General features: G+C 41.0%; 1 protein-coding gene across 1 annotated transcript in view; it reads right to left on the reverse strand.

The window, feature by feature from the left end:
* Positions 1–13,637, reverse strand: part of LRMDA (leucine rich melanocyte differentiation associated) — a 950,360-nt gene that overhangs the window by 383,886 nt on the left and 552,837 nt on the right. The window contains exon 5 of the mRNA XM_065408750.1: positions 12,290–12,416. Coding sequence (XP_065264822.1) covers positions 12,290–12,416 — 127 coding nt within the window. The remainder of the gene's footprint in view (positions 1–12,289; positions 12,417–13,637) is intronic.

Consider the following 13,637-nt stretch of genomic DNA (forward strand, 5'->3'; position numbering starts at 1 on the left):
TCATTACACCACAATCACACCAAAGATCCCCAGACCCAGATGCCTCTCTCATACCCTCGGAGCGAAGGGAAACCTTGAGAGTGGGCGGAAAGAAGGTTATCGCTTGGAGGGACACTGGGGCACAAGTGTCAACTATCCACCAATCCCTAGTGGACCCCAAACTCATCAACCCGGAGGTTCCAGTGACAATTCAACCCTTCATGTCACAGTCTGTAACCTTGCCTACAGCCAAGTTGCATGTTCAGTACAAGGGCTGGTCAGGAATGTGGACTTTTGCAATCTATGACAATTATCCCATCCCCATGCTGCTGGGGGAAGACTTGGCCAACCATGTGAAGCTAGCCAAGAGGGTGGGAATAGTCACCCGCAGCCAGGCTAAGCAAGCTTTCACCCCCATCCCTGTTCCTGAGCCATCCACCAGGGCCCCGTCTGTGTTACCAGAGACCCAAACAAAGGTGGTGGAACCGGATCCCCTGCCAACGACTGCAACAGCCGTAGTGGATCCAATCCCAGAGACCCAGCCAAAGCCAGTCCCAGAACCGGAACTGGCAACGCAACCAGCACCAGAACCATTGCCAGCACTGAGTCCAGCGCTTGCAAACCCGTCTACCACTCCAACGCCAGAGGGCAACAGCGAGCCTGAACTGGCAGAAGCAGCAGATAACCCTACCCAAGAGGCTCAGCCAGAGCCTGAAATACCACATAGTGCACCAGCGGACAGCGGTTCACAGTCAATGGAAACAGCCCCAGCACCTGCATCGCTTCCAGAGGGACCAAGCCCCAGTCCACAGTCCAAGGAGGAACTGATGTCTCCAGCATCAAGGGAACAGTTCCAGGCCGAGCAGGAAGCAGATGGCAGCCTTCAGAAAGCTTGGGTGGCGGCACGGAGCACCCCACCGCCTCTCAGCTCTTCTAACCGATCCTGGTTTGTTGTAGAACAAGGACTTTTATACAAGGAGACTCTTTCTGGTGGGCACCAGGAAGACTGGCATCCTCAAAGACAGTTGGTAGTTCCCACTAAGTATCGGGTAAAGCTCTTGAGCTTAGCCCATGATCATCCCAGTGGCCATTCTGGGGTGAACAGAACCAAAGACCGGTTGGGGAAGTCCTTCCACTGGGAGGGAATGGGCAAGGACGTTGCTAATTATGTCCGGTCTGGTGAGGTGTGCCAACGAGTGGGAAAGCCCCAAGACCAGGTTAAAGCCCCTCTCCAGCCACTACCCATAATTGAGGTCCCATTTCAGCGAGTAGCTGTGGATATTCTGGGTCCTTTCCCAAAGAAGACACCCAGAGGAAAGCAGTACATACTGACTTTCATGGATTTTGCTACCCGATGGCCGGAAGCAGTACCCTTAAGCAACACCAGGGCTAAAAGTGTGTGCCAGGCATTAGCAGACATTTTTGCCAGGGTAGGTTGGCCCTCCGACATCCTTACAGATTCGGGAACTAATTTCCTGGCAGGGACCATGAAAAACCTGTGGGAAGCTCATGGGGTGAATCACTTGGTTGCCACCCCATATCACCATCAAACCAATGGCCTGGTGGAGAGGTTTAATGGAACTTTGGGGGCCATGATACGTAAATTCGTAAATGAACACTCCAATGATTGGGACCTAGTATTGCAGCAGTTGCTTTTTGCCTACAGGGCTGTACCACATCCTAATTTAGGGTTTTCACCATTTGAACTTGTCTATGGCCGTGAGGTTAAGGGGCCATTACAGTTGGTGAAGCAGCAATGGGAGGGGTTTACGCCTTCTCCAGGAACTAACATTCTAGACTTTGTAAGCAACCGACAAAGCACCCTCCGACACTCTTTAGCCCTTGCTAAAGAAAACCTAAAGGATGCTCAGGAAGAGCAAAAGGCCTGGTATGATAAACATTCCAGAGAACGGTCCTTCAAAGTAGGAGACCAAGTCATGGTCTTAAAGGCGCTCCAGGCCCATAAAATGGAAGCGTCGTGGGAAGGACCATTCACGGTCCAGGAGCGCCTAGGAGCTGTTAACTATCTCATAGCCTCCCCCACCTCCAACATAAAGCCTAAGGTATACCATGTTAATTCTCTTAAGCCCTTTTATTCCAGAGAATTAAACGTTTGCCAGTTTACAGCCCAGGAAACAGATGACGCGGAGTGGCCTGAAGGTGTCTACTACGAAGGAAAAAGGGATGGTGGCGTGGAAGAGGTGAACCTCTCCGCGACCCTTGGACGTCTGCAGCGACAGCAGATCAAGGAGCTGTGCACAAGCTTTGCACCGATTTTCTCAGCCACTCCAGGACGGACCGAACAGGCATACCACTCCATTGACACAGGTAATGCTCACCCAATTAGAACCCCACCCTACCGGGAGTCACCTCATGCCCAAACTGCTATACAAAGGGAGATCCAGGACATGCTACAGATGGGTATAATCCGCCCCTCTAACAGTGCATGGGCATCTCCAGTGGTTCTAGTTCCCAAACCAGATGGGGAAATACGCTTTTGTGTGGACTACCGTAAGCTAAATGCTGTAACTCGTCCTGACAACTATCCAATGCCACGCACAGATGAGCTATTGGAGAAATTGGGACATGCCCAATTCATCTCTACTTTAGACTTAACCAAAGGGTACTGGCAAGTACCACTAGATGAACCCGCTAAGGAAAGGTCAGCCTTCGTCACCCAGGCAGGGGTGTATGAATTCAATGTACTCCCTTTTGGGTTGCGAAATGCACCCGCCACCTTCCAAAGACTTGTAGATGATCTCCTAGCGGGATTGGGAGAATCTGCAGTTGCCTACCTCGATGATGTGGCCATTTTTTCTGATTCATGGACAGAACACCTGGAGCACCTGGAAAAAGTCTTCGAGCGCATCCGGCAGGCAGGACTAACAGTTAAGGCTAAAAATTGTCAAATAGGCCAAAACAGAGTGACTTACCTGGGGCACCAAGTGGGTCAAGGAACTATAAATCCCCTACAGGCCAAAGTGGATGCTATCCAAAAGTGGCCGGTTCCAAAGTCAAAGAAACAGGTCCAATCCTTCTTAGGCTTGGCCGGATATTATAGGCGATTTGTACCACACTACAGCCAAATCGCCGCCCCGCTGACAGACCTAACCAGAAAGAAACAGCCAAATGCAGTTCAGTGGACTGAGTGTCAAAAGGCCTTTAACCAGCTTAAGGCGACACTCATGTCTGACCCTGTGCTAAGGGCCCCAGACTTTGACAAACCGTTCCTAGTAACCACAGATGCGTCCGAGCGGGGCGTGGGAGCAGTTTTAATGCAGGAAGGACCGGATCAAGAATTCCATCCTGTCGTGTTTCTCAGCAAGAAACTGTCTGAGACGGAAAGCCACTGGTCAATCAGCGAAAAGGAATGCTACGCCATTGTGTACGCGCTGGAAAAGCTACGCCCATATGTTTGGGGACGGCATTTCCAACTACAAACAGACCATGCTGCGCTACAGTGGCTTCATACCGCCAAGGGGAATAACAAAAAACTTCTTCGGTGGAGTTTGGCTCTCCAAGATTTTGATTTTGAAATACAACACATTTCAGGGGCTTCTAACAAAGTGGCTGATGCACTCTCCCGGGAAAGTTTCCCAGAATCAACTGGTTAAAAATTGTTCTTGGAATGTGGAACATATTGTTAGTTTTTATATAATCAGGAGTATGTCTAAAGGTGCATGTGTCTTATTAACTCTGTTTTCTCCTAGAGCTCCAGGAAGAAATCACAGCCAGTGTGGAACCGGCTGTCCAACACTATCTGTGATTTGGGGGGCATGTCATAACTATAAAGGGAAGGGTAACAGCTCTCCTGTGTACAGTACTATAAAATCCCTCCTGGCCAGAGACTCCAAAATCCTTTTACCTGTAAAGGGTTAAGAAGCTCAGGTAACCTGGCTGACACCTGACCCAAAGGACCAATAAGGGGACAAGATACTTTCAAATCTCGGGGGGGTGGAAGGCTTTTGTTTGTGCTCTTTGTTTTGGGGGTCGTTCGCTCTTGGGACTAAGAGGGACCAGACATCAATCCAGGCTCTCCAAATCTTTCTGAACAAGTCTCTCATATTTCAAACTTGTAAGTAAACAGCCAGGCAAGGCGTGTTAGTTTATCTTTGTTTTCTCAACTTGTAAATGTACCTTTTGCTAGAGTGTTTATCTCTGTTTGCTGTACTTTGAACCTAAGGCTAGAGGGGGGTCCTCTGGGCTCTTTAAGTTTGATTACCCTGTAAAGTTATTTTCCATCCTGATTTTACAGAGATGATTTTTACCTTTTTCTTTAATTAAAAGCCTTCTTTTTAAGAACCTGATTGATTTTCCTTGTTTTAAGATCCAAGGGGTTTGGATCTTGATCCACCAGGAGTTGGTGGGAGAAAGGAGGGGGATGGTTAATTTCTCCTTGTTTTAAGAGCCAAGGGGTTTGGATCTGTATTCACCAGGGAATTGGTGAAGAGTCTCTCAAGGCTACCCAGGGAAGGGAATTAGCATCGAGAGTGGTGGCAGCGGACCAGATCTAAGCTGGTAGTTAAGCTTAGAAGTTTTCATGCAGGCCCCCACATTTGTACCCTAAAGTTCAAAGTGGGGAAGCAGCCTTGACACATGCTTTTATCATAGTTTATTACCTGAATACACAGATGAGAGTACCCAGTAATGTGCAGGTCAAATCTTCCAGCACAAGCAAAGGCTGTTCACTAAAGAGCACTCCATGTACTATAGTGCACAGTGAGGGTATTTGAGGTAAGAGTGGCTGGATACACAGATCTACTCTCCAAAATCCCTCACTTAAAGATAGGTATATTCTCTAGCCATGCAGGCTTGAGTTTCTGTTAGCGGATGTAAAGCAGCTCTACTGAAACCTTGTAGCCTGGATAGAAGGGAACGGAGAAGGTTCTATCCTCCGACTCCAGAAGAGCATTCCTACATACACTTTGTTTTCTCCCACTGGGCACAGGGTCCAGGATTGTGCCTTAGGGTCTGTACTATGGGGAGAGAATAACAGATAATGTTGGAATGCCAACTTCATTTACACATTTATTAAATTTTTCTATTGGGTTTTGTTGGCTTGGGGAATTAGGACTATTTTACTTCTTAGCCTATAATCATTACAGAAGTCAACAAATGAGTACTGGGTTAACATATTACATTACTTTTCACTGGAGTTTTAGTATCAGCCAAAGGTGCCAGTGTTCTAATACTTACCCCTCTACTACCCATCCCTCAGATTCGTGTCTACACAAGATCCAATACCAAACGATTTTAATCTCTATAAGCGCTACTTGTACAGTTCTTCAATTCTATTCCAACTGCATGCCCAAAGGTTTTTATTTTGCCATCAGCATACTTCGCTTTCCTCTAATGGGTTGTGAAAGAAGAAAGGAGAATGAGCCCTTTGTCTTGTTTTTAATTGCAAATGGGCTTTATTAAAATGGGCATTTACTAGTACCTGAGCTAGCAGGTTGCTGTACTGTTGAAAGTCTCTGGGGCTATTAGTGGTTGTAGACTAATAGCAACTAGATTGGCCAAACCAGCATCATGCACCTATGTTCGGTACAACCAACATTGGTGACAGCGGTTAAAAGGACAGAAGACCCAGCAGGTGCACCAGCCTATTTCTCTTTCTTTTGTAGAACAGCTTTGTTTTTTTTAAGTATTCCTGATAATTCACTTAAATAGTACAGACAGAAACCAAGAATCATCATACACAGAGATCAAACTTCCAAGATGTGCCAGTAATGGAGAGTAGAAAAAGGGCAGAAATATATGTTTTTAGTGAGTAGGATTTTCTTGTATTTTAATGTTCTTATGTCAGCAAAATACTTTCTTGTTAATTAGGAAAAAGTCCTTATGTTTAACTCACACTTCTTATCGGAGCATTAAAATACATTAATCTGATTTAAAGCTACAAAAGCAAGGGAATTCTCAGTTAAGGATGACACTCCCTCCTCAACTCAGCCCTGTTAGGCTTCAGTATTGTCATACGGAAGGTAAGTAAGATGATTCACTATTTGGAGACCATTACATCATCGTGTTTTCTGTACAAAGTTCCTAAATGCTCTAACTCATACCTTTAACATTAATGCAAAACATTTTCTGTGGCTATATTTTATTTGTATATTTAATTGTTTGTTGTTGTTTTTTGTTTTAACAGTGAAATATTTTAAAATGACAAATTTAAAATAGACACCCTTTGGCAAGTTGGTCTTGACCCAGGCAAGCATCGTTATTACTCGATGCAGATCCTTGACATAAAAGACAATAAAGGCTCCTTGCAAACCACTGTAGTTTTCCATGTGAGAAGTATCTGGGGATATTTTTTTTACAATCAAAGAGTTAAGTACTCTTTATACCCTATATTGCTGTAAATGGACTATTGACCGAACACTGTGTTATGGTCTCTTGTGTAAGTATATATTTAGGGACTTCTGAAACTGTATATGATGGATGCTTCAGTATGTCTGATTGTAACGTGACTTACTGCAATGTCTTCTTTGAAGCCATTATTATTTACTGCATCACAGTCTAGTTGGGAGTCTTAAATCTCTGGCTGCTTACCGTTTTAGGACATGCAACTCTGACACAATGGACCAGAAGAAACTTTTACAGTCTATTATGTCAAGGATCACTTAGAGAGAGTTCTTAACTAGCTGGCACTTCACTGACACAACGGATCTTAACTCCTTTAGAGCCCTTAGCTCTGTAGTTAGTGTAGATGCTATGTGCTAGGTCCATATGCAATGAATCCTGGAAAGGTTTGTTAAAAAAATAAATAATGAGCATGCATAAGGGGGGGAAAGGTTTCCAAATGGCCCCCTTTTAATGTATCTTTTACTATTTTTATAAATGACCAACTTCTTTGATCCTAGAAAAAAAGGTGCACGAGACAAATTAATACAGATGCCACATATCCAAGCAAAGAATTATGCCTCCAGTCTTAGAAGCATTATTTTATATATCTGTATCATCTATATCTATCTATCTATCTATATCATACATGAAGGGAAATTTGAGTGACTTTACTAGTAACCATTTGTTTATACCTATACAGCATATCATATAATCACTCAAATTTCCCTTCATGTATGATTTGATTTTAATGGCTTTAGAGAAAGTAGATAATAAAACTGTTAGGGTAGCAAAATAATATTCCTTGTGAGTGGTAAGCAACATGAAAACACCGATAGTGATCAAAAACTAACAGGTACTGCAGTTTTTGTTTAGCTGAGCTAGTGTTAGCTGCATTGCTAAATATCTACTTTTCCTAACATAATAAAGTAACATTCCACCTCCCTATAGAAGATGGGTATCAAAACACAGCACAGCGTGAACAAAAGTTAGATGACCTCATCCCATGAAATGTAGCCATAACCTCAACCTGCCTTGTTGCTTAATTAGCTTATTTTAGGTATTTACAAAAAGCAATCTAGGACAGGTTTTGAGACTACAGTGTGAAGAGTAAAATATTTGAAAAATAATCACAAAATAAAAGCCATTTTAAAATAAATGAATGTCAATCTTTTGAACATAATGGGCCAGATGCTCATTTGGAGTAAACTGATATAGCTCCATGGACGTGAAGTCACTTCACTGGGGCTGCGCTGATTTATACCAGAGGAGTATTTGGTCCAACAAGCTTAAATCACAAGACTTACTCATGTGCAGCCTCTTCACATTATCTGTTAGTATAAGCATAACTGAGAAAACTGATAAAGTTAAAATGCAGTAAGGGAAACAAAAAGTGTTGGTTTCACCGGCAATTTGTTAGAATAACAAAATGCATACGTTGCGAAAAATAAACATAATACTACGCAGAGTATCCTAAAATGTGGTGTATATATATTTGTCATGAACTAAGATTTATGTGTGTGTATATATATATACACACACACACTCCGTGCATGTGGGGATGTATGTCTAGGATATATAAAACTGTAACCAATGTGATACAAAGTGGATGAAGAATTAAATAAACAGGTAGGCTTTTTTCAAACTAATATACCCAGTTTTCTGATGCTTCATCCATTCATTTTGTTTATTCATGCTCATAAGCAATGTACAAACAGGGGGACTCCTCAAATGCAGGATTTTCAACTGTGCCCATTTAACCCTGCCCTGTTTTGCATTTTTAAGTCCTTAAAGATGAAACACTTGGTAGCAAAATTCATAGACAAGCTATAAACAGAAGGAGCGTACAGCTTTAAATAATTATGTCAATGAAATGACAACTGAGCTCTTTGCAGGAGCAGGGATGAATAATTACAAAGCTGGGACATAATTAAGCAATTTTGACTGTCGTATTCTTAAGCTGTCGTTCTGATGTGAAGTGCTGTCATGCCCAGCAACATACTTCACACTGGACAGGCATCTTCCACTTTGATCTACACTTATGCCAGTGAAATGAGGTCACAGTCTGGTCATTAAATGAGGCTTCCTCATCTGGCTCAATGCCCCTTATCCAGCCAGGCTTACAAGATTTTTATTAAAATCAAACATGATACAACATTCAATATTTTGACAGAGGAAAATAAAAACATCACAGAGTAATGAAGTTTAGCTCACTTTACATGGAGAGATGGAACAGTGAATTGTAACATTAAACTGTTTTCTAACGAATGACTGCATCTCTCTATCAGACAGTCACATCACAAACAGATGCATTTTAAACAACAAAGGGTGAAATGAAGCAAAGGACAAGAAAGTGCAGTGTCTTGTTAAAAAAATAAAAACCTGAGACATAAATGTAAGTATAGGAATTTATACAATATAAAATATTTATGACTTTGCAAAGACTTGTGATTGCCAGATACTTCTGCATTGTGTAAATAAAAGCTGGCTGATGAAAATGTCCTGACTTTATTCTCATTTCTTGTGTTGTTCTTAGTGGGTCATTCTGCTCTCCCACTTATTTTATGGAAAGAATAAAATGACACATCACAGCCTCTTCCAGTTTATCAATCTGCCTTGTGGTTTTTTTTTTTTTTTTTTTGGCTGAATACGTTTTTCTATCTCCTGCTTACCATAATGAAAGAAACCTAACTTCAAATTTGATTTTGTTATGAAAAATAAGTCTAACAGGTTCAGTGTACTACAATACTCAGGAAAATATTTCCATATGGCATCTATTCAAACCCTCACAACACATTCCAATTCCACTAATTATCACAAGCTAAATATGAGTCAGTAATGTAACACAGTTGCAAAAAAAGCAAACATCATTCTGGGATGTATTAGCAGAATTGTTGTAAACAAGACACAAGTAGTAATGTTTCCGCTCTACTCCACGCTGATTAGGCCTCAACTGGAGTACTGTGTCTAGTCCTGGGCGCCACATTTCAGGAAAGAGTGAACAAATTGGAGAAAGCCCAGAGAAGAGCAACAAAAATGATTAAAGGTCTAGAAAACATGGCCTATGAGGGAAGATTGAAAAAACTGGGTTTGTTTAATGTGTAAAAGAGAAGACTCAGAGGGGACATGGTGCCAGTTTTCAAGTACTTAAAAGGTTGTTACAAGGAAGAGGGAGAAAAATTATTCTCCTTAACCTCTGAGGATAGGACAAAAAGCAATAGGCTTAAACCTCAACATGGTCTGTTTAGGTTGGACATTGGGAAGCACTTGCTAATTGTCAGGGTGGTTAAGCACTGGAATATATTGCCTAGGGAGGTTGTGGAATCTCCATTACTGGAGATTTTTAAGAGCAGGTTAGACAAACACCTGTCTAGGGATGGTCTAGATAATACTTAGGGTACGTCTTCACTTACATCCGGGTCCGGATGTAAGCAATCGGTTTTCTGAGTTCGATTTATCGCGTCTGGTTAAGACGCGATAAATCGATCCCGGATCGATCCCGGAAGTGCCCCGGATCGATCGCTGGTACTCCAGCTCGGCGAGCGGAGTACGCAGCATCGACGGGGGAGCCTTCCTGCCGCGTCTGGACCGCGGTAACTTCGGACTAAGGTACTTCGAATTCAGCTACGTTATTAACGTAGCTGAATTTGCGTACCTTAGTCCGAAGTGGGGGGGTTAGTGTAGACCAGGCCTTAGTCCTGCCATGAGTGCAGGGAACTGGATTAGATGACCTCTCGAGGTCCCTTCCAATCCTATGATTCCACTTGCCCCCACCCATGTACAGTATAATTAATTCCCTTTATCCAAAATCCTAGTTATCCAAATGCATAGTGTGCCTCCCATGTAGTCCTATGTAGTTAATAGCACTTCCATTTATCTGAATGCCCAGTTGCCCGAAACTTTCAGATACCCCCAGGCCATTCAAATGAACGGGATAGTACCATATATACTTGTATATACACACACACAACGGTTGCCACTAAAAAGCATCATTTCTCAATAATTATCACACCATGATTTCTGCGATACGACAGTTATTTCCCATTCTAGAGTACCATTTTTGTGGAAACTGGGAAAATATTCCTTTTAATCGTTTTCACTGTATTTCTAAATATACACACACACTGCATCTACAAACCGTTCCACCCATGCAAAATATGCTTACATATTATGTCTGAACATCCATAGAAGAAAACACTCACCCAGAGCAATTGTTTGTTTTTATATGTATATTCAAACTCAATTACAGTTGCATATTTTAAATTGTATAGTATATAACTTTGTATGATGAAGATAATTCTGTAGCACACTTACAGATATTTACTCATGCCATCAGAAAGCATTTACAAAGGTATTTTATCATGCTAGATAACATCAGCAATTCTGTAACAAAAAATTAAAAAAAAAAAATTCAACAAGGCTACAGCAACACTAAATTTAAACCCTGTGCTAAGGGAATTGTTGAAATAAATGTATTTTTTATCTTTAAGACTTAGAGGGCAACTAATTCAAAACTACACAGTGGACTAAATTAGTAATACAAAGGATAAAGTTTGGATCCTGTCTATGAGAACACCTTACCCTTAGCAATTGGTTTAACAGCAAACACAAGTAAGTACAATCCAATAAAGTAGGTACACACTTGAACAGCCACTGTCTCCTGCACTAGTCGAAACACAAATGATAGATTTATAAATGAAGAATTTAACTGTTAATAGCATTAGAATAAAACTTCACTAATAATGACCTAGTAGATAGAAAGAGAATAATTATAAAAAATAAATGGCATAAGCACAACATAATTTACACATTTCAACTGCTGAATTTTGGAAGATTTAGTAAAGAATATTCTGTGAGGAAGCTTTTCACAAAAGCTTAGAAATAAATGATTTCATTTACTACACACTGTATTATAAAAGCTGAAATAGCTAAAGGTACTTAGTAAACAATATGTCAAACCTATGCCTGAATAAGAACTGTTAGCATTTTAGTAGTTATAAAATGAATCAATCTGAATTAATTTGCTATCTACTGCAATTGTACTGGTGATAACGAATTTATCTAGTAACACTTATGCCATCAAATATAGTGTAGTTCCATTGCTGCTGCACTATTATTCAGCATTATTGGAAATCTGCAATAAATTATTGATGATGTATTTTCGAGAAGAAAACAGCCTACAGAAACCTACCAGATTAATAAACTTGAAAAGAATTTTAGATAGCTAATCATTTCAAGAGATATTTGTAATGCTACAAATACACTGAAATACTAAGGGAGCTGTTATCTTGTACTGATCAATGATGAAAGATGGCAAACTGGAAAAATTGCATCTGTATTCTGTTTGAGTCAAAGGCATGCAATTTGCCCAATTTTGAGGCAACTGGTGTGAGAAAGCTTGAGTCTGAATCATAGATTAGAGAAACTGTCTCTCCAACATCAACACTCATTAATATGACACCACATTAAATTACATTGTATCAACTAAAGGTCAATAAACACCATAGGTGTGAGCTCTCAGATCAACATCTGTGTACAACATGCATGGCAGGGGACAAAGTGTCAGAAAAATTTCCTTCTTTTCTAACATATCACAGAGTTGTTATAGATCTTTAGAAAGAGCAAAAATATTCTTTTGATCCTGGCAACATGTGTGTGCTAATTAGTTATGGTTCAAACCAGCGTTTCAACTATGATGCAACAACCATGGTCCGTTAATCAGATTTAACAGTAAAATTCTGATCTTGGAAAATACAGATTAAGGATTTTTTTGTCCCACACCTGATTCAATAAGCAATACTGTGGCCTACAAGGTCTCTGTCCATTCCTTAGCTTTTACCAACCTTTCAGAATAGTTGTTTTAAAGATATATTACTGTTTAACAAAGGTATGCATAGTTACTTTTCTCTAATTTGCAAAGTGGTAGGCAAGTGGGATCAGTGTATGTTATAAACTCCATTTAGTCTCCTACCTTAGCATCCATGGGCTTTACCACTTTCATGAAGGCACCTCGTAACAAGGCTTCCTCACGCTCCCATTTGGTTACTTTCCGAGTATCAAGAAATTTCAGGTTGGTCAATTTGTGCAGAACAAAATACCTAAAAGAAATGACAAAACGTTTGAGTTAAAATCCACATTGACATACAAATCCATCTTCACAAATTATATGACTCAAAAAAATATACAATTGAAATGACCTTTCTTTCCCCAATCTTTCACCCACGCCCTATAATCTAGCCTACTCTACTCTACGTCAGGAAACTGATATTTTCCCTTTGTGAATGCAAAACTAAGTGGACCAGGGATACTCTGTTGTAGATGCACAGCCCAATGAAGCATTATTGTGATGTATGACACGTGGGTCAAATTGGAAAAGGCAGCTTTCTGAGAACGTAAATACAGAGACTAGATACAGAGAGTTTGATAAGCACGACTTCCAATTTTTTAAAAATTTGTTAAGTGTAATGTTCTCTGATATCCTGCTGGACAATTTGGACATGGAGTTATGTTAAAAAATAAAATAAGATAAAAAACACAGAATCTTCTCCACCTGCTGTGCAGTTTTGTAATGCTCAGGTCTTCAGTCACAAATTCACCTTCAAAATTTTATTGACTTTTGCTACAAATACACCTCTACCCCGATATAATGCGGCCCGATATAACACGAATTCGGATATAACGTGGTAAAGCAGTGCTCCGGGGGGGCAGGGCTGCGCACTCCGGGGGATCAAAGCAAGTTCAATACAACGCGGTTTCACCTATAACACGGTAAGATTTTTTGGCTCCTGAGGACAGCGTTATATCAGGGTAGAGGTGTACAACAATCATCATCGTTAGCAACATCAGGTAAATTGCATATTAGGGTTTTGATCCGGCTTCCCATCACATACCCTAGAAAGTCACATGCATTAAAGATAATATTCCAAGGTACACAGAGATGTATGCTGTGCATCAAAGGGCATTTAAGAGTCTTATTAAAAACAAGACTTTATCTAGAGATGGTACTGAGCAATATAATTTGGATCTGGCTTCAAGATCGGAATTTTGACCCCGCCACAGTTTGGAGATATGGTTCCAGTTTTGTCTTGTTACTGATATGGGCCCCATTCATCTAAACCTGGCTCAGGTTTAGATTCCAAACTGCGCACGCATGCTCTTACACACACACCCCCCCCCAAATTTTGGACAGGTGTTCAGATTCAAACTTCTTGTTCAGTCCCATTGCTAGTTCTCTGTAACTGCATGTTTTGATCAGATAACAAAAGCTCCATTAGCTTGAAAAATACTGTAGGTTCCTTACATACAGAAGTAGAAAGCAT

This window comes from Emys orbicularis, chromosome 7 (assembly GCF_028017835.1).
Source record: "Emys orbicularis isolate rEmyOrb1 chromosome 7, rEmyOrb1.hap1, whole genome shotgun sequence".
NCBI lineage: Eukaryota > Metazoa > Chordata > Testudines > Emydidae > Emys > Emys orbicularis.